At 47.7% G+C, this 18,615-nt stretch overlaps 1 protein-coding gene across 2 annotated transcripts in view; it reads right to left on the reverse strand.

The window, feature by feature from the left end:
• Positions 1-10,290: 10,290 nt before the first annotated feature.
• DHFR (dihydrofolate reductase) overlaps positions 10,291-18,615 on the reverse strand; it is a 47,167-nt gene continuing 38,842 nt past the window's right edge. For both annotated transcript variants that reach the window (XM_078879078.1, XM_078879077.1), the window contains exons 6-7: positions 17,503-17,618; positions 10,291-10,979 (exon numbers count right to left, since the gene is read on the reverse strand). In XM_078879078.1, coding sequence (XP_078735204.1) covers positions 10,886-10,979; positions 17,503-17,618 — 210 coding nt within the window. In that variant the 3' untranslated portion in view covers positions 10,291-10,885. The remainder of the gene's footprint in view (positions 10,980-17,502; positions 17,619-18,615) is intronic.

Below are 18,615 nucleotides of genomic sequence, written 5' to 3' on the forward strand. Positions count from 1 at the left end.
AGAGAGATTGGGAAAGAGGGGGAGGAGGGAAGGAGGGAGGATGGAGGAGAGGTGGAGAGAGTGGGAGGGAAATTGAGAGAGGGAGGGATTGAGACGGATGAAGACGTGGAGAGGTGGAGAGAGAAAGGGAGGGAGCCGATGAGAGGGATGGCGAGAGGGAGGGATGGAGTGATTGAGAGATGGGGATAGAGGAGGACGAGATGGGGGCGTGGGGGGAGCTGCGGGCGACAGGTTTCTATTTAAAGACAAAATATAAAAAAAACCCTACACACACACAGACAAAGATACACACCGACACAGACACGCAGACGCACGGGCACACGCGCACGCACGCAATACGAGTTAAATAAAGAAATAACGAGCGCACTGCGCAGAGCTGCGTGCTCATTGCAGATCAGAATTCTCGTGTTGAAAAAAAAAATCAGCGACAGTTTTGGTGAGCCTCGTTCACCGGAAGACGTCTCCCTTCCGAACCAGAAGACAATATCCACGTTGCTAGATATAGACAGGATATATATATAGATGTGCTATCTATTTATAGATAATTATCACAGCACGGGGAAGGCCCTGATGCAGCAGCGGAGTGGTAAAGGGGCTACACGTGCATGTACGTGCATGTACGTGCACGTATGTTCATTAACGTTCACGCGAAAACAGCCGGAATCTGCGCGTGGGAATGCTGCTTCTGCTGTTGCTGCTGCAGGCTGCAGGCTGGAGTGGATTGGGGCAAACAGCTCTCTCTCTCTAAGCGCTGCAGCGAGCCTGACCCTGCTGACGAGACGCCTCGTGTCAAAAACAGGGGCAGAGTTGAGCCCGTACGTGGATTCAACGCGGCTGAGATTAGGGGGCTGTGCGGCTGATGGGTTCCGTCAGAACTGCTTCGGTGATCATCTTCTTGGTTCTTTCGGTAAAGTCACGTAGAATGGAAATAATGAAATAATAATAATAAAACATAATAAAATAATTCTCAAGACGTTTCGGCCACAACGCAAGCAGCCGTCCTCAGGTGAAGACCAGGTATGTCAGAAAGACAGCCTGTTCTTCACCTGAGGACGGCTGCTTGCGTTGTGGCCGAAACGTCGTGAGAATTATTTTATTATGTTTTATTATTATTTTATTATTTCCATTCTACGTGACTTTACCGAAAGAACCAAGAGGATTAATCCCTGCAGTCACGAAAGCTTTAAATCGAAAAATGCTTTGGTGATGTTGCGTGTTCTCGCGGAGGGACGGGGATGTGATGGAGAGATCGCCCAAATGGACCTACGCAGCAGCGTGACTCTCTCCTCTGCGGGGGTTTTGGTTGTTCCGCGATGTCGTTCGTCGTTCGGCGTGATGTGCCGACGTTTCGCCCCGCGTGCTGGAGAGCTCTTTCAGGAATTTAACTGTGTGTTTCTGAACTTGTTCAGCCGGTTTCCCGAAATATTGTTTTCTCTCTTCAGGCAATGAATAGTTCACTTCCTGGAGAAGCTCCCGGCACGCGCAAGCGGAACGTCGGACATCGTGCCGAATTACGCGCGCGGGGTAATGACGCAAAGCCACACTGGAGAGCCGCCGCAGACCCACGCGTAAGCAATCCCGGGGATAGTCTGTCCACCGCCATAGGACTGTCGAATTTCCATCACTGGCCCCGGTCCGTTTGAGACGGGGGGAGTGGTACGTGGTGAGTGTTGTACCGCATGCACAGCCGCGTTGTCAATCCACTGCTGGATGAAGGCCTCACCGTGGCGGCCACGAGGGGTTGTTCCGACCATACTTCACCACGCTGGTCAGTGCGGGTCGGTGAAGGCTGTGCGGTACCACAATGATCACGTGGTCGTCTCGGGCGGTGTTCATTATAATGTGGGAGAACAATTTAATGATACCCCTAGAAAATGCAAATGAAACGGCAGCGAACCTTTCGAGCAAATGATGGCACCGTGGGTCACCGTGACCTACAATTATGCTACACAGTGAAACACAACAGGTAAATAGTTTATTTTATTTTGCCAATATGTTTAAAAAAAAAAGATTTATAATGACCACAGACGCTATAGACACAGATGATGCCGTGGTTGTAACAGCAACGTTGGAGTTTCAATCCAGATGTCGTCGGATCGATTCCATCTCACGGTGCGGTCGCTGAAACAGTGGGGAGAAGATTCTAGATTTGAAGTTTTTGTGACTGCAAGGATCCATACTCTTGGTTCTTTCGGTAAAGTCACGTAGGTAAAGAAAATAATAAATAAAAATAAGTCAAATTAAATCACGTTTCGATTGCGACTCTTCCACTTTAGTATACATTTTCTTGCTGTGGTGTTCACACCTGATGCTGATTGCTTGTGTTGCAATCGAAACGTCGTGATTAAATTAAATTTATTTGATCTTTTATTTATTATTTTCTTCACCTACGTGACTTTACCGAAAGAACCAAGAGTATAGTGGGGGAAGAGTTTCTCAATCCCCCCCCCTCCACGCTTCCATACCCAGCAGTAGACGTGGGGTCACCACAGGCAATCACGCGCTATCGGCAGCTCGTGTGTGGTGGGGTCAAGTGTGGGTACTCCCACCTCTGACAAGAAGTAGGGCGAACGTGGAAGGGGAATCGTTGGGCAACGTGCCCTCTTAAGGGGCGCTCTCTGCAACGTCATCTCCGGGTTGAGATTCTTTCGCCAGCGATGGCGTGAGCAAGAAATTGCAGGGCTGCGCATTTTGTAACGTTCATTGGCCGTTAGGAAACACGCTGAGGGAGATGCACGCGTTTGACAAGGCGCGTTCTGAAATTCCAAAATAAAACACATTCCTGCGGAGGGAGCTGGTAGGAACGTTGGGTTGCTCGGTCAATGGCCAGGGTCAACGGCGGCGTGGTGTATTCCGCAAATATGGCCGACTGTGAGCGCGGGCTCAAGCCGGCGTGAGTAGGTTAAACGTTGAGTTTTATAAGGGCACCACGGGGTGACCAGCCCCTCCTCACCCAGCCCCACCCCTCCTACCCACCACCCAGCCCCACCACACCCTCCCCTCCCCACCCTCCTCTCTCCACCCAGCCCGACCCCTCCCATTTTTGGATGCACGACGGACGGACATAATAATCCCCTGTGGGCTGGTGGAACCAGGTAGTTCCTACCAGTAAAATGCAAGGTATCTAAATATGCTTGATATTGACGGGTACTTTGGATTGACATGTCAAAGTCAGTGGTTCTGGGTTCCTCCTTTCTGCTTCTCTTATTAGGGTGCCGCGGTGGCGAGATGTTAACTACCTCGCCTGGCATACAGGATGGTCGTCGGTTCGATCCTGAGCCCTTTGATGCCTGCTGTATATTTGGAGTTGGCATGTTCTCCCCGTGGATTTTTCTCTTGCGTCCTCCGGTTTTCCCCTCCACGTTAAGGATCAACATCACGCGTTTGAGTATTTGGCTGCTATAGATGTCCACACCATAAACCACTTCGTTGGGCTATAATTTGTGGCCAGGTCACTTCTGAAAACTACTTTTATATCTGAGTGGGCCCTACCTGGTACAATAAATAAGTAGTATTTAAAAAAAACTTTTTTTAAACACGTTTTATTGAAATGTACCGTACAAGTAATGGAAGAACTCCACGACTCCAGGAAGTGGCCCCGAAGCTTGCCATAACGTAAGAGACCGTGGTCATTTACGGCCAACGTTAGTTGAGCGTGGACAATTAGACCCAAGCCGAAACATAACATATAAAAAATAATGTTTAAAAATTTATTTTTTATTTTTAATGATAGAATATAGTCTTGTCATCAGTATGACATAAGTATACCAAATTTGCAGTAGATACCACATTGGGAACTTGGTAAAAATTGAGTTACAAATTTGAGGATACAACAACAACAGACAGAGTGAGTTAAATAAAAGCGTGTGGTCGACTATTCCACGTTAACCAGATGTCGTGGAAGAGAGAATCCGTCGGGAGGAAAGAGTCTTTGGTATATCGCTGACAATTTGGACACCGAAGGAGGGTGGCAGTTTCCGAAATTAACGAAAACACCGAAGCGAGACGCAGCATGCATAAAAACTCAGTGAATTTCAGCCCCCCCCCAACCCCCCCCCCCCCCCCCCCCCGTGTATGACAACGAGAACATCGTTCTATTTCACGGAGTTGGATTGGTGGGAGACTCGTAAGAGGCTTTAGAAAGTGAGCGTTGTTCTCTCTCTCCCCCACAGCTCCAGATTATTTTTGTGTTCAGCCATCATCCACCGTATTTCAAAAGCGAACTCGCAGGTAAAATAGGCACTCGCGAAGCAAAGGATGAACCCCACACACCGTATATCTGATGAACGGCACGGGACACGCGACAGCGGTGGTAGTAATAATACATATCTAATTTTACACCTCCGCTCCGTGATTGTGATGGTAATGTCGGTGCTGACGTGTTTTGTCTATTTAAGCAGATAATTGTATGCACGATACGGGGAGGGGTGGCCACGAGAGGGATACGCTCGACAATGTACACATACAAAACAAGCAGCAAGTCATTAACATGTGGGCTTATATTAGTGCGAGACGCGTCCAGGGTGACAACACCAAATATATAATCAAAGGACGGAATAGATGAAAGCCATTTGAGGGTTGGAACGGACGGAATCAAATGACGCGGCTTGTACCACGTGGGGGGGCCCGCATCTCCAAATGCGTCCCGCGGTGGATTAGCTGCGAGCAGACGGATCGATGTCGGATGGGTGGGTCGATGTCCCTTTCTTTAACCAGGTGGGATCTCGCCGAGACTCATAACGCCATTGGTTGAGCCCCTTTATTTGGGCACGTTGAGATGACCGCCCATCATCGAGGTCCTTTATTTACGTGGGAAGGCGGCATGATTGCGAGTGGCGCCGTCGAGATTTCGTCTCACGAATCTCGACGGTGAATTGTCACGATAAAAAAGAGGGCATAATGCTACAAGAGTAAAATAAAAAATGATTGCCTCTAGTGTCTGCAGTAAACCCATTACATATAACACGTACGAGTTGAAACACATTGATTCCGACGCAAATTAATGCGCGTCCGTGAACTTACGAATCAATATTAATTGATGAATGTATGCAGGGTCGTCCCTGGGGGTGGAGGGGGTGCGGGGTCCACTCGACACCTTCAAACTAACCCGGAAGTATACCATTTGACACTGCGATGTCAAAGCGCGGGGCGCCCCCCAAAGTGTGGGGCGCGGGGCGGTCACCCCCAATTCGCCGTACCCTCTGAATTTACGTATCGTTAAACCTCTACTGAACAATGGAACGGTCGGTGCACTGTGCTCGGACCCGAATTTCCATTCCGGGCCACTGCGAACATCAGTGTCGAGTGAAATCCACCTAACGGATAATAGCCATTGCGATTAAATCTGGTCAAACAACCCCCGTGAACGACGAGGTATGGGAGAGGGACTGCATCAAACATCCAGCACTGGATTGGACGCAAACACATTTTAGCCGTGTTTTGTAAATTGCTTTCAGGTATAGTGAGTGGCCGGTTACATAAACCAAAGTGGAAATGTTCCATTGGCTATCCGAGCTGCATTGTGACACAACAAAGCGATCTTCTCTCTTCGAGATTCACGACTTGATAGATGAAGAAAAAAAACGGTCAAAACGCATTTGCCTCGGAGATTCGCCCCGCTGATTGTTTTGTTGATGCCTCTCCTTCCCCAATTTGATTGCAACTATGCCATCGGCATCGCGTCATGCGACGAGACGACGAGACGAGTCCGTTCGGGAACGCTTTGCTATCGGCAAAACCAGCAAGTCCCCGAATCACCTTCTCAAATCTTCATTTTCGAACGACTATTTTTTTTATCCACCCACCAGGGGACGCACTTTCCCACGACTCCCTCTTTTTAACAAACATTTCGTCGCGTGGCTGTCAATGTTTTAATTTCTCAGAGCCAAATGTATCCAAATGACAGTGTCAATACCGTATAATTACAATAACTATTGTTGTGTGTGTAGTCGCCTTAGTAACCGAGCTACCGACTTCAACTTTAAATTTCGATTTAAAGCTTTCGTGACTGCAAGGATTCATATTCTTGGTTCTTTCGGTAAAGTCACGTTAGAAGGGAAATAATAACAAATTTAACAATCAAATTCTCACGTTTAGATTGCAACACAAGCAATCGAAACGTGGTGAGAATTGTATTGTTTTATTCTCACGACGTTTCGATTGCTTGTGTTGCAATCGAAACGTCGTCAGAATTGTATTGTTTTATTTCCCTTTAACTTTAAACTCAACGCGTTTATCAAAAAACGCGTTACTGTCGAACGAGTCGTATTACTTGTGGCCGTGCAGCACTGCCCAACGCAGTATCGTTAAATATTTAGTTTCATCATCAGTGGTTACGCGCGATAACCCGACTTAACCACGGGTGGCTGAAATGTGGATAGTCGAGTGCTAGATATTAGTCAATAATACCGCTCCTCGAGCTGCCATGAAGAGGAGCCATTGCTCAAAACATCGGACAACTGTAAAAAAAATTCTGTTGTGAGACTGAATAGTGGTGACTTTTTGGGGTGTTTTTTAAATTTAAAAGTTAAAACAAAAGCTGCAACTAAAACACACTCCTTGCAAGGAGATTCACACCCTAGATCTTTCGTGGCCAATGAGGTAAGACACTTAACTGTTTATTCAAGGTCTTTGTGCGTGTTAGACAAAATACCTTTAATTGCGATAACCAATACAGTGAATGCAGTAAACATCGCCACACCGTTAAATCATTTTGCAGCACGATCAGTGAGTGGCAGGACAGCACAATGTCGCATATCCCACTCGCTCGCCGAGGAATGTAAAAAGGTCGGATTCATGAACATCTCCCGAGAATGATGGTTACACCACCACAACAACCGCCATTCGCCACTAAGTGGCGGTGACGTCACCACGGCGCTTGTGCCAGGCCATGTGCACCTTGAGGTCACGTGAAGTGTCGAACGCCCGCTGGCAGGAGGTCACGGGGCAGACCCAGGTGCCACGGGTCGACTGACTGAGATGACCACAACACCACCACCACAATTACCGCAGTGGGCGCGAGTGATTCATTGGTCCGGGCGGTTATGTGACAGTTGGAAAGGCGACACGACCATGCAAATATATTTATTTGATAACCATCCCACGTAATATTCCAAAATATGTTCATATGTACCACCATCACCGAGTTACCGTCACCACCAACATACTCATGGCAGGCACAGCAAAGTAACGTTCCAATGTTAATAGGTTTCCCCCTATTTTCTGGCAACAAAACAGGTGTTAAGATGTTAAAACACCAAACTGAAACCTTTTACAAGGAATCATGTCCGCATTAACCACAATGCTTGTGGTCAGAATGCAAACAAAAAACGGACTATTTGTATTCTGACCACAAGCATTCTGGTTAATGCAGACATGATTCCTTGTAAAAGGTTTCAGTTTGGTGTTTTAACATCTTAACACCTGTTTTGTTGCCAGAAAAAAGGGAAAAAACCCATCATTATATTTTGGTACTGGCAAAGGAGATCCCACGATATAACGTTCCAATGTTTGATATTCATTGCTCTCCGTTTGTTTTTTCTTCTTCCACTTAACAAAGAGGTGACCTCATACTAGCGTGACCTTGCACGAGTTAACTGGTTTAAGGCTATGATGACTGCCCATGAAAGGTGGTGTCAGTGCCACGTTTTAGTTAAGTGTGTTGGATCAACACTGTTGTCGAGGAAATGGTGCTCGAATGATCGAAGCTGTAAGATTATAAGTCAGGAAGATATCATTCACTGGAACCACCAGTGGATCAATGATGTTAAAGGGTCGAAGTTAGAATTCGAGACGAGTACAACTCAACTCCACCACCACTGCTAGCCATATAAAAACTCAGTCCCCACTACCAACAGCAATATTTTTTTACCAGGGTCCCACATACACAGAATTAGAAACGTGGGGCACAGGACACCTGATAATTGCAAACATGTAACACAATGATCACAGACAGCTCTTATACCTACTCTTTGCTTCTTTCGGTAAAGTCACGTAGGTGAAAAAAAATGTTTTCTTGCTGTGGTTGTCACACCTGATGATGATTGCTTGTGTTGCAATCGAAACGTCGTGATTTATTCATATTCTTTATTTTATTTTGTATTTTTTCACCTACGTGACTTCACCGAAAGAACCAAAGAGCATGGATCCTTGCAGTCACGAAAACTTCAAATCTAGAATGAGCTCTTATACACGTGCATAAAATAAAAAATAAACAATCCCATTCCACTGCCGCGTCAACTGCGCCTGCATTGCTCGCGTCATTCCGTTACCGCGGATGTCACCCGTATTCTCCATGCCTCTCTACCCGGTTTCTCTCAACAACAGCCACACACTAAGCCGGTCTAAGGGGGGTTGGAATGTAGATTGGACTAGCCGTACTGCCTCGATAGTGTACCACCTGCCATTGGTCAAACAAATAAACAACAAAACAATACAAGCGAATTAAGTGACCGCCATTGACAGTGCCGTACAATCACACTGCCCTGTGACAAAACATCGCTTAGCAGGCCACCGAGTTCTCGGGAAATGGACAATTAAGACGATTTTTTTTATTCTGCAACCTAAACCGGCGTTGGCAGGCGTATCACGTGATCAAAGGCCGCTGCTGCCCCGTGGCACGACTGCACATCAAAAGAGCCGGCGGCGAACTGTCGCTTGTCCTCTGGAGGGTGTACACAGATGAGGGTGCAGCGCTGCAATTGCCTGCCCATGCCACTGCAGGCGGAAGGGCCTCTGCGACATGGAGCTCTTTGAGAAGCCATCGTCGCGGGTAGCTTGGCCTCCACTTCGGTGCTGGCAAGCGATTTTTTTTACGTTGCATAATGAACGGGATACAGCGGATCCATTCATTTGTCCTGTCGATCGCCTACGGAGTGGCGAGCCCATTTTATACTGCTGGCTGCACAGAGGCGGTTGGGGGAGTTGGGTTTAAGACACTTGTCCCCCGTTGTTTCATGCTTCGATTACGGCCACGGGAACATCTAATAGGGCGACCCCTGTAGGTTGCAAGTCCAGTGCGCCGACTGTCACCGGTCACCCCGCCCTCGGCAGCGTCCATGAGGCTGCGAAGGGCAGTGCAATCTATTACGATCTATCGTGGAGGAGGCTCGTGAAGGACGCTGCCACTGGTCATTTGGAGGCAGTCGCCCTCCAAAAACAATGGAGGGCAGAGGAGCGACGCTCACAACGATGAGCGGGAGCGCCGGGTGGATAAAATGGCACAGTTGGGGGCACAGGTGGTGCATCTGCCAGTCGTCATCTCAGTCAGCCAACCCATGGCACCTGGGTCTGTCCCGTGACCTCCTGCCAGCGAGCCTTTGACACTTCACGTGGCCTTAAAGTGCACCTGGCCTGGCACAGGCGCCGTGGTGACGTCGCCGTCACTTAGTGGCGAATCGTGGGTATTGGTAATCTATCAGAGAAGGCAGCTGCAGTGTGGTGACAGCTGCATGAGTCATGTCAACATTCACCCATGGATAGAACAGCTGCCCCATTCATTATGCGACATTTACAAACATTGCACTGCCATAGGTTACATAATTGTTGCAAGTCTCTAAATCTTATTCAGTATTGTTCAGAAGGTCTTTTGTCGACTACTATACGGTCAACTGCCGATTCTGGGGTAAAGCAGTGGTGACTCAGATAAAACAAAAGTGGAGATGATGCAAAACATTTGTGAATTAGATAAAAAATGGTGTAAATATAATGCGTAGGCTTTATTATGATTAATAATTGTGGCCAGAAAAAAATTCTGGTAACTGCCTGGTGATGCTAGACATGACTGTCTGTGAAAACTGCGCAACCCAATTGTTAAATATTGTCAGATTTCTCTCCAACACCACTGGAGGTGCTGCCGAAGCGAAAATAAGTTGGCACGTTTGGTCACGCGACGTCTTTATTAATTGGCTGCGTTGGGTGGAGGAGGGTTCACGACGCACATTTTACTCACGCAGTGATCCGACCCAAAAATCAACTGTGAATCTTAAAAGGACGTTGACGATCTTTTTCCTAGAACACGTAATCGCCATTGGAACCTCATTTGCCAGTAAAAAATATGATAATTGTTTTTGTACCCTTCTATCTGGCAACAAAACTGACACCTTTTTTTACAAGGAGTCATGTTTGCATCGACCACAATACCTGCAGTCATAATGCAAACAAAAAACATAACTTTGATAATGTATGCACTGTCCTTGAAGTCGGGTGTGGACCAATCAACTTCAAGGACAGTGCATACATTATCAGAGTTATGTTTTTTGTTTGCATTATGACTGCAGGTATTGTGGTCTATGCAAACATGACTCCTTGTAAAAAAGGTGCCAGTTTTGTTGCCAGATAAAAGGGTAAAAAAACAATTATCAACACGTAATCGGTTTGATAGCTTATTAAAGTCATCGGCTTGCTTGGCCGGCACATTTATGGTCACGTGAGCAACCGAGTCACCAACCCTCGACGAGTGAGGAGCAGCGAATAAAATTAACCTCGCCCCCTCGATTACTCTGCCACCGGGTTAACCTGCGCAAGCCGGCACACGCACAATCGACAGTTCTTCTTCTTCCGTATGGCTGCTGATGTAGATGCGGAGCAACAACAACGATTTCACATTGAGGTGGTCAAAGCCAGATAATCGGCGTCAGGAGCAGCGGAGTGTATCGCCGTGACGTCTCCTTTGTATTTGTGGGTCGCGAGTCGCGTCGTTGTACATTGTGCGGTCAGTTAACTCGACTGTGCATGAGTGTTGTTTCCTGTTTTGGCGGTGTTAACGATGAAGATGGCCTTTCATCACCACGCGTCAACCGCAATCCGGTCACAAAACGGCGACGAGATGAGCCCGGGCCTCTTGCCGGCACAGGCAACGGTGACGTCGTCGTGGTAACTGGGCGACTCACGCATCGGCCTTGCCGTCCACCGCCTCGTAAACCTCGAAGTGGAAACGGAATCCCTCGTTCTCGTGCATGCCCTCGGGAACGCCAGGAAACCTGCACACGTGAGCAGAAACCATCCCCCCCCCACACACACGGGTGAAGAGCGGGACGGACACGGCGCGGACAAACATCCCCAACGCTCACCGTGGCCTTCGATGTTGCGCCGCGTGTCGTTCGGCAAGAAGAAGAAGAAGCGGCTCCCGGCACGTGGAGCCATTGTGATTGTTGTCAGCAATCTAACGATCAGGCACGGAATGATTTATCCCCAAGGCAGGGACCGGAGAGACGCCGGCACAGACAAAACAACAGAGGATTCTTCTGCTGCGGTGCTTCCCTGTCCTGCCGGCCATACAAACCCACCATTTATAGCAACCCGTAATGCAGAGTGATCATCCTTCAGAGTGGTCATTGCGCAGGCCCAAGCCTGTTTCAATAGCTTCCATAGATCTGATGATCCCATCACACTCCGGGTGATTAGGTGACGGGGCCGCAGAAAAATAACCGAACGTAAAATAAATAAAAACGCGGGCAACGTGTTTGCCCGCGTTTTGTGTCAGCGAGCACCTATTTTGACGGCACCACAACACAAGCGGTCGATTGAGACCGGCACAATTTTTTTTATCACAACCGGCAACAGCATCACGTTCCCGACAGCGGAGCAACCGATTTCAGTCTGAGTCGACCTAGCGGAGAGTCTAAGCCAAATTTAGATAACCCCCGCCCCCCCACACACAGCAGGACAGCTCGCACGCACGCGCATGCATTAATACGCGTGCGCAGGGCGCGTACGTCAATAGCCGGCTATTTATAACCCCATGAATATTACACCTGCACCCAGCGCGCATGTACCCGCGAGTGTGGGCACGTGTGCGTTTAGCGCACGCGTGTGCATCGCTGTACGCAGGGCATGTGCGTGGTATGTGGTGTGTGTTTAGAGCATTTATAATGGGTGTAAATAACATCAAGGGTGTGACGACGCATAGAGACCCACAGACAGAAAACGGAGTCTTGAGGCTCACGATGCTACGCAACTAAATCGCGTGTACGTGCATATTAATTTGTGTGTAAATAATATAAGTGTAGACGTGGTAAATATGTGTTTGCGTAAATGTAACTATACGTGTGTGTATATATGAGTATGTATGAATGCCACAAGTGTCATAATTCATGAATTAAATCGTTAAAACATATTCTTACACTCATGATGATACATGCATGAATCGTGCACGTAAACGTCAATAATTCATGATGTATGAGAATAATATGCTGCTACGTTTAGGATAACTAAGCTCAGTAAAACCGTGCAAGTGACACGGATCATCATACAAGTAATGTCAACGCGACAGCAACAATGAGACAGATAAGAATCAATTGTTGAACCGTAGCAGGACCCCAAATTTAAACCGCGTGCTGATAGAATACAACGGATTGATACTCCGTCGTACACGTTACGTGTATGTATACGCTTATGACCAAATCACTCTGAACGCATCACATCTCGGAATACAGCACAAGCGTTGTACTGTACTCCCATGCTCCCGCACGTATGCTGCCCCGCCAGGGCTGGTGTGGGGCCCGGAGCAAACTCCACCGTGTTGGCCCGACGCCGTCAAACTTAACCGGAAGTGTCGTGTCCGGCTCTGCTCCCCGCCTTCATCAACGCGCACTCTGACCGGAGTGGAGACGAATTGTCGAGCAACCCCCCCAAGCCCCGCGTGGCGTGGGAAGGCCCTCATTCCAACAGTGGATTGACATGTACTGTACAAGTATGCAGTCTGCATACAGTATATGCAAGCCAAAGCGATGCTTTCCGGATTCGAGATGATCAAAATCCGAAAAGAAACCCCCCATATCTTCTTGGTTCTTGCGGTAAAGTCACGTAGAAGGGAAATAATAAAATAATAAAAATAAAACATAATACAATTCTCACGACGTTTCGGCCACAACGCAAGCAGCCGTCCTCAGGTGAAGAACAGGTCTGTCGGAAAGACAGCGTCTGACAGACCTGTTCTTCACCTGAGGACGGCTGCTTGCGTTGTGGCCGAAACGTCGTGAGAATTATTTTATTATGTTTGATTTTTATTACTTTATTATTTCCCTTCTACGTGACTTTACCGAAAGAACCAAGAAGATGAATCCCTGCAGTCACGGAAGCTTTAAATCGAAATTTAAACCCCCCATAATTGTACCTAGAGATATACATTTTTAAACGATCCAGAAAACTTGTTGTTTCAGATTGATCGGAAAAAAATCGCGGCAAAGGAAATGACATCACTCATATTACGTCATCTCTCTGCTTTTCCCACCAAAGGTCCCGTCAAGTCTTATCGGGGTGATGTCAATTTCGTTTGCCAAGAGGACGCATTTAATTTACTACGTGCACGATCGCACGATCGTAAATTCTGAAGAAGAGGGAAAAAAAAATGACAATCAGAAAGCTGACCTTACAAATCCGAACACCACGTTTTTTATCCGAATCCCGAGTGTGTGCACACACACACACAGGTACGGTATGATCCGTAAATACACATGTAGCGTGCCCCCCGGCGTGTTCGTGTCACCCTTTGGGTTGTTTAATTGTAATTGGAATTAATAGACAATTCTTTTTTAGCAAAGTACGCTCTTTCTTCGCCCAAGCAATTAATAACCGCACATTTACGCCGCACAACAATAAATGAGCAAGCCTGGCATTTGCCTTTCAATTTAATCGGAGACGATGGTGGGGGAGAAAGTGCAGCAACGGCACTAATCTGCAGCCCGAATCACGTTATATATAAAAAAAAAGGAAGGTGAAGATTCATGAAAAAAAAACAAAGGTATCAAAGTTACAGAAGAACACCGCTTTCCACGCCGGCAACATTCACGACGCCCTGCTGGGATGCTGCCGACCCCCGCAGCTCGAGTGCAGCTTCACCAAAACGTAATGACGGGCTTGTTTTTTTAAATCCTTTATATTAAGTTCGCTTGCTTGCTTAGGACCGTGCAAATCTTTCGGTCGTTTTTTTAACCCACTTCCCGTGATCCAATCGAGCTGACATTTTGCACACAGACTCGTTGTGCGTGACAATGAATTTTCGTGAATTTTTTTTTCCAAAATTTTACACTGTTTAGGGAAAATGTTTTTTATATTTATTTACCAATTGGTTAATGCTGGCACACAATCATCTGACCCATAGGTGGCAGCCATCTCAAGCCAGAGGACGAGAGGACTCTAGCCGCCCCGATGCCACGCATATAAAGGATTTATAGTGAAAAACTTTGTTTTTACGGGTTAATGTTTTTTGGTTTAAACAAATTGTACCGATCGATACTTGTACAGTCTTTTTATTATTATTTTTATCTACGTGGCTTTACCGAAAGAACCGAAGAAAAATCAGCGGTTGTCCTGCTGTGTCGGTTCCGCCTGATGACGGTCGCTTGTGTTCCGATCGAAACATCGTGATTTATTTCATTTTATTTCTACCTACGTGACTTTACCGAAAGAACCAAAGAGTATGGACCCAAAGAATACTTGTACAGCCCTTTTGTCCGATCCCCTGCTGGAAGACAGCGTCTCCACACGGGGCGGGCTCTGGGTGATATTTAGCCCCTGCTGCTCAGTGCAGGCTGGAGAAGGCAGGGAGTGTAGATTAGGGGGCAGAGTACAACAATGCATTTCGCTGCATGGCCAACCAGAGGGCCTACGACAGCCAGTGTGTAAACGGTCATCAACCCATCCAAATACTAGCCAGGCTCAACTCGTGCTTATCTTCGGAGACCTCATGAATTGAGCACAGTCCGGGCGATTACAAAAAGCTTCCGGGAGCAACAGAGAAATATAATAAATGGCGTCGATGCGTAATTAAATCAAGGCAAACAACAACAACAACGAGCAGGAGCAGCGTGCCACGTCGATCGCTTAACACGGCACGGCAGAGAGCATGCGAGCTCGTGAGTTAAACGGGGAGATGAGAGAGGTAATCCGGATGGGGGGGGAGGGAGGGGAGAAAGAGGAGAGAGAGCAGGGCACAGGAGAAACTAGGCTTCGACGGGGGAATGAAAATTTAATTATCGCCAGCTCCCTTTGTGATTCGTGTCGTCTAAATTTAGCCTTCCTCGTGCAGCCACTTCCTTGCTTGTCCACCCGCAACCATCCCCCTCCCTCCCTCCCCCCTACCTCACACCACCACCCCCTCCGCCACCCCACCTTGCCGTCTTTATCTCCCAGAAGCCGAGACAGCCGGGTCAACCTCCACCCCACCCCCCCGCTCTGCTGCTGTAAATGTCTCGGCACCTCTGCGCTGCAGAACGCTCGACAGAAATGTCACGCGAGCGGGGACTGTAGCCGCTGCGAGGAGGCTGGGTGGCTCTGTAGGAGCAGGCACCGTGGTTCGTGAACCAGACACAGGTTCGTGATTAAACCGGGTTCTCAGGTGTAGAGCGGAGGTGAGAGTATTGGCCAGGTCACTATTGACATACACAGAGATCTCCATATAAAAAAAAGATCTCCCGTAGAGTCTAAGCAGACTGTTGGGGCAAGTGCCGTTAAGCGACCAGCACCTATGAAGGCCGGCACAGCACACGAGGGGGTTGGTGGCCAGCACCACGCCCGGCCGCCTTTGTCTCCCCATTGGCGATGTATACACACCACACCATGTACTCATCTGAGGCTGAGTCGACCTAGGGGAGGCCCAGGACCAGTTCAAATATTTGCCAGTTATTCATCGTGAGCGGGAATCAAACTTGGGTCGCCGGGTTCGTAGCGCAATGCACTAACCTGCTACACCACCGCTCCCCATTCAGAGACCCCCCCCCATCAACTCACGTAGAGACCCATACACCTGCCCAGAGACCCATAGACCGGCATAGACCAGGGTTGTAATTAAACTGGGGTTTTTGAGTGGAAAGAATTGATGGTTTTGGCCTGGTTTTCCACTGAGTGCACGGAACAATCCTCAATAAAAAAAATTCACTTCAGTATAATTCTTCTGGAAATGGAAATAAATAAACTGTATTTGACATTTGATGCACACTCTTTTGCAGGGCATATAATAGCTGTGCCCCCAGTGTGGATAGAGAGGTCAATTTAAGTGACGTCAGATGTAGTTCTGGGACATCAACTTTCCAGGATGTTACCTCGCATGGGGTGTGGTATACTGCGAAATGCCGGAGCTCTTGATACCAAAAGCAAACAACGTGGAATATATTTTTTGGGGGGGGGAATATAAATTAAAAATTTTCTGATTACAAACACCACCTCTGGCATTCACTAATGCTACCTAATAACAAACAAATATAACGGAGACATTAAAGCAGCAAGTAGGAAGTCAAAAATTTTGAAAATTGCAAATAGTAACGCTTAGAGATCAAGATGAAACTGTAACACATGACAAGAGAATCATGAAACAAGTAGAAGAAATATACGCAGATCTTTAAAGGCAACAAAAGTCACATACCTCAGAACACCAAAACACATATCAGGTGAGCAGCGCGATTTTTCAGATGTCACATGTGAAGGGGTAATCACTGCCCTTCACAGTACGACAAAGTGTAAAAGCTGCCAGAATCAATGAGATTATTAAATAAAATTATTACACAGACGTCCAACAAAAGGGAGTAAAGTGGCGGCATAGCGTTATGAATCAGAATGTTTTCAATCCGGTGAAACGCGTTTCATCACCAGATGACGCTTTCCAAAATCATTCCATCCAGTTCCCGCCATCTCTTCCGTCAATTTGACTCTGGCCCGCCCTCAACAATCACCCGATGGCGCGGGATCTCGTTTAACGCGCTAGAGACGCGCGCTGCTGAAAAGTGCCGCGTCAATGCGAAAAACGCGTACGGCGAAAACAAGTTTCCCCATAAATAGTACGACGATAAAGTTTGGCGAGATACGATGTACGCACGCACGCAATGAGATGGCAGAAGAACTAAGGGTACACGCTGCCGCATACCGTATCACTCCGCGTACTGCATCGTACCACTCGGCCGCGCAGCTCAAGAAAGTATTTTGTCGTCGATCACTCAGAAACCGCGTTGCAACGGTGCGCGTTCCGCGTTGCAACGGTGCGCGTTCCGCGTTGTTACGGTGCGCGTTCCGTGAGTGTTAGAATGGTTTTTATTTAAGTTATCTAAATGTTGGGCCATCATATGTGCTTTTATTAAATGTTTGTTCAAATGATTGGCTCCTAATTAGGGTTTATCATCCCAACAATCATCATCTTCATTCGTCATCGTCATCGACAGGAATTGTAAATCATTATCACTGCCATCAATTTATCAATCATCATTATCACTGCCACCACCACTACCACTGTCATCATCAATCACCACCATCATCCCTCTCGTGGTCTCTAAAACGAGCACCGATTGGTGACACTACATCACTTGGCGCAGGGTCAATAAATGGTGCTCATCTTACGGAACAATATGACCGGCTCCCGTCACGGGAACGTTGAATTTCCAGCACTGGCTCACTGCCTCCAATGGGAGGGCCCGCACCACCCAATTTTTGAGACACTCATTCGGGCCCTGGAGAAGACGCCGTGACATTTCCGTTGGCGAGGACGCCCACGCACGCACGTACGCAGCCACCCACCCCGGCAGGAGCTTGAACTTGTCAGCATCGATGTCTGGGAAGAAGGCGTCAGCCTCCATTGTCTGCAGGACACGCGTGATGAAGAGGCGTCTGCACGCACTGTGCTCCATGGCCTCCTACGTGGGAGTGGAGCGGGGTGGGGGGTAGAAGGGGGGGGGGGGGATTGAAGGGGGGAGGAAGGGAAGGAGAGAGGGCAGGAGAGCGGTGTAAATACGGACACGGCGGCGTTAGCCACACAACGGCAAACAAACGGCTAACGATCGGAGGATAGAGCCATTAACATTCTGCGCGGGCTCCACCTTCGTTTGTCCCAGCCGTGAAATGACTTAACCGTGGTGTACGTTACAGACTGCAGTATAGAGAGTAGCTTATCAAGGGCTCTCCAGAGCTCCCTCTAGGCGTGGCCATTCTGCCAGCAGCGGCGTGAGTGAGCAATTGCAGGGCTGCACCTTTACATTTTAGCCGCTGTCGGTGGTCGCCGAATGTGTGCTCGCGAGTACAAGTCGCGAGTGAGGTCATCACAGCATCACTGTAACGATCGCCACCACATCGATCATGGCACAGCGAATGTGCCCTCGCCGCTCGTTGCGGAGGTAATGCGGTTCAAAACTGCGGGTGATACAAGCGTGGATACGTGCAGTCTGCTTCACAACGTACGTTAAAGATCCCTTAACGTCATTAAAAGGAGGCCATCATGTACTGGCGTCAAGATTTAAATTTGGCAATGTTTTTTTTTTTAAGAATGACTCTTAAATGACTATTGGGAAATCCGACTGAGAAAGCTTGGCAGGATTATACTGAAAGAAAGTCTTGGGACTCCTGTGAGGCTTTCCTGGGTGAAAAAAGCAGAATACAAATAATCATCATTAGGCATGCACAACAATTCACCCCGTGGTTCCATTGAAGAATGTTTTGCCTTTTATTTGCACGGCCTTTGTTCTGTCTCATCTGTCGAGTTTACTTTGTTCCATTATCCTAAATAAACATTCGCGAAGAATTTAGCATTACTCGCAAATAATCGACGCATTCAAGAATATTAACACGATTGAGATGTTTAATTACAATCCACACAAGGTTTCCAAAACTGCTGTACCGACACAATCCCGATTATTT

This window comes from Lampetra fluviatilis, chromosome 53 (genome assembly GCF_964198595.1).
Source record: "Lampetra fluviatilis chromosome 53, kcLamFluv1.1, whole genome shotgun sequence".
In the NCBI taxonomy this organism is placed as follows: domain Eukaryota; kingdom Metazoa; phylum Chordata; class Hyperoartia; order Petromyzontiformes; family Petromyzontidae; genus Lampetra; species Lampetra fluviatilis.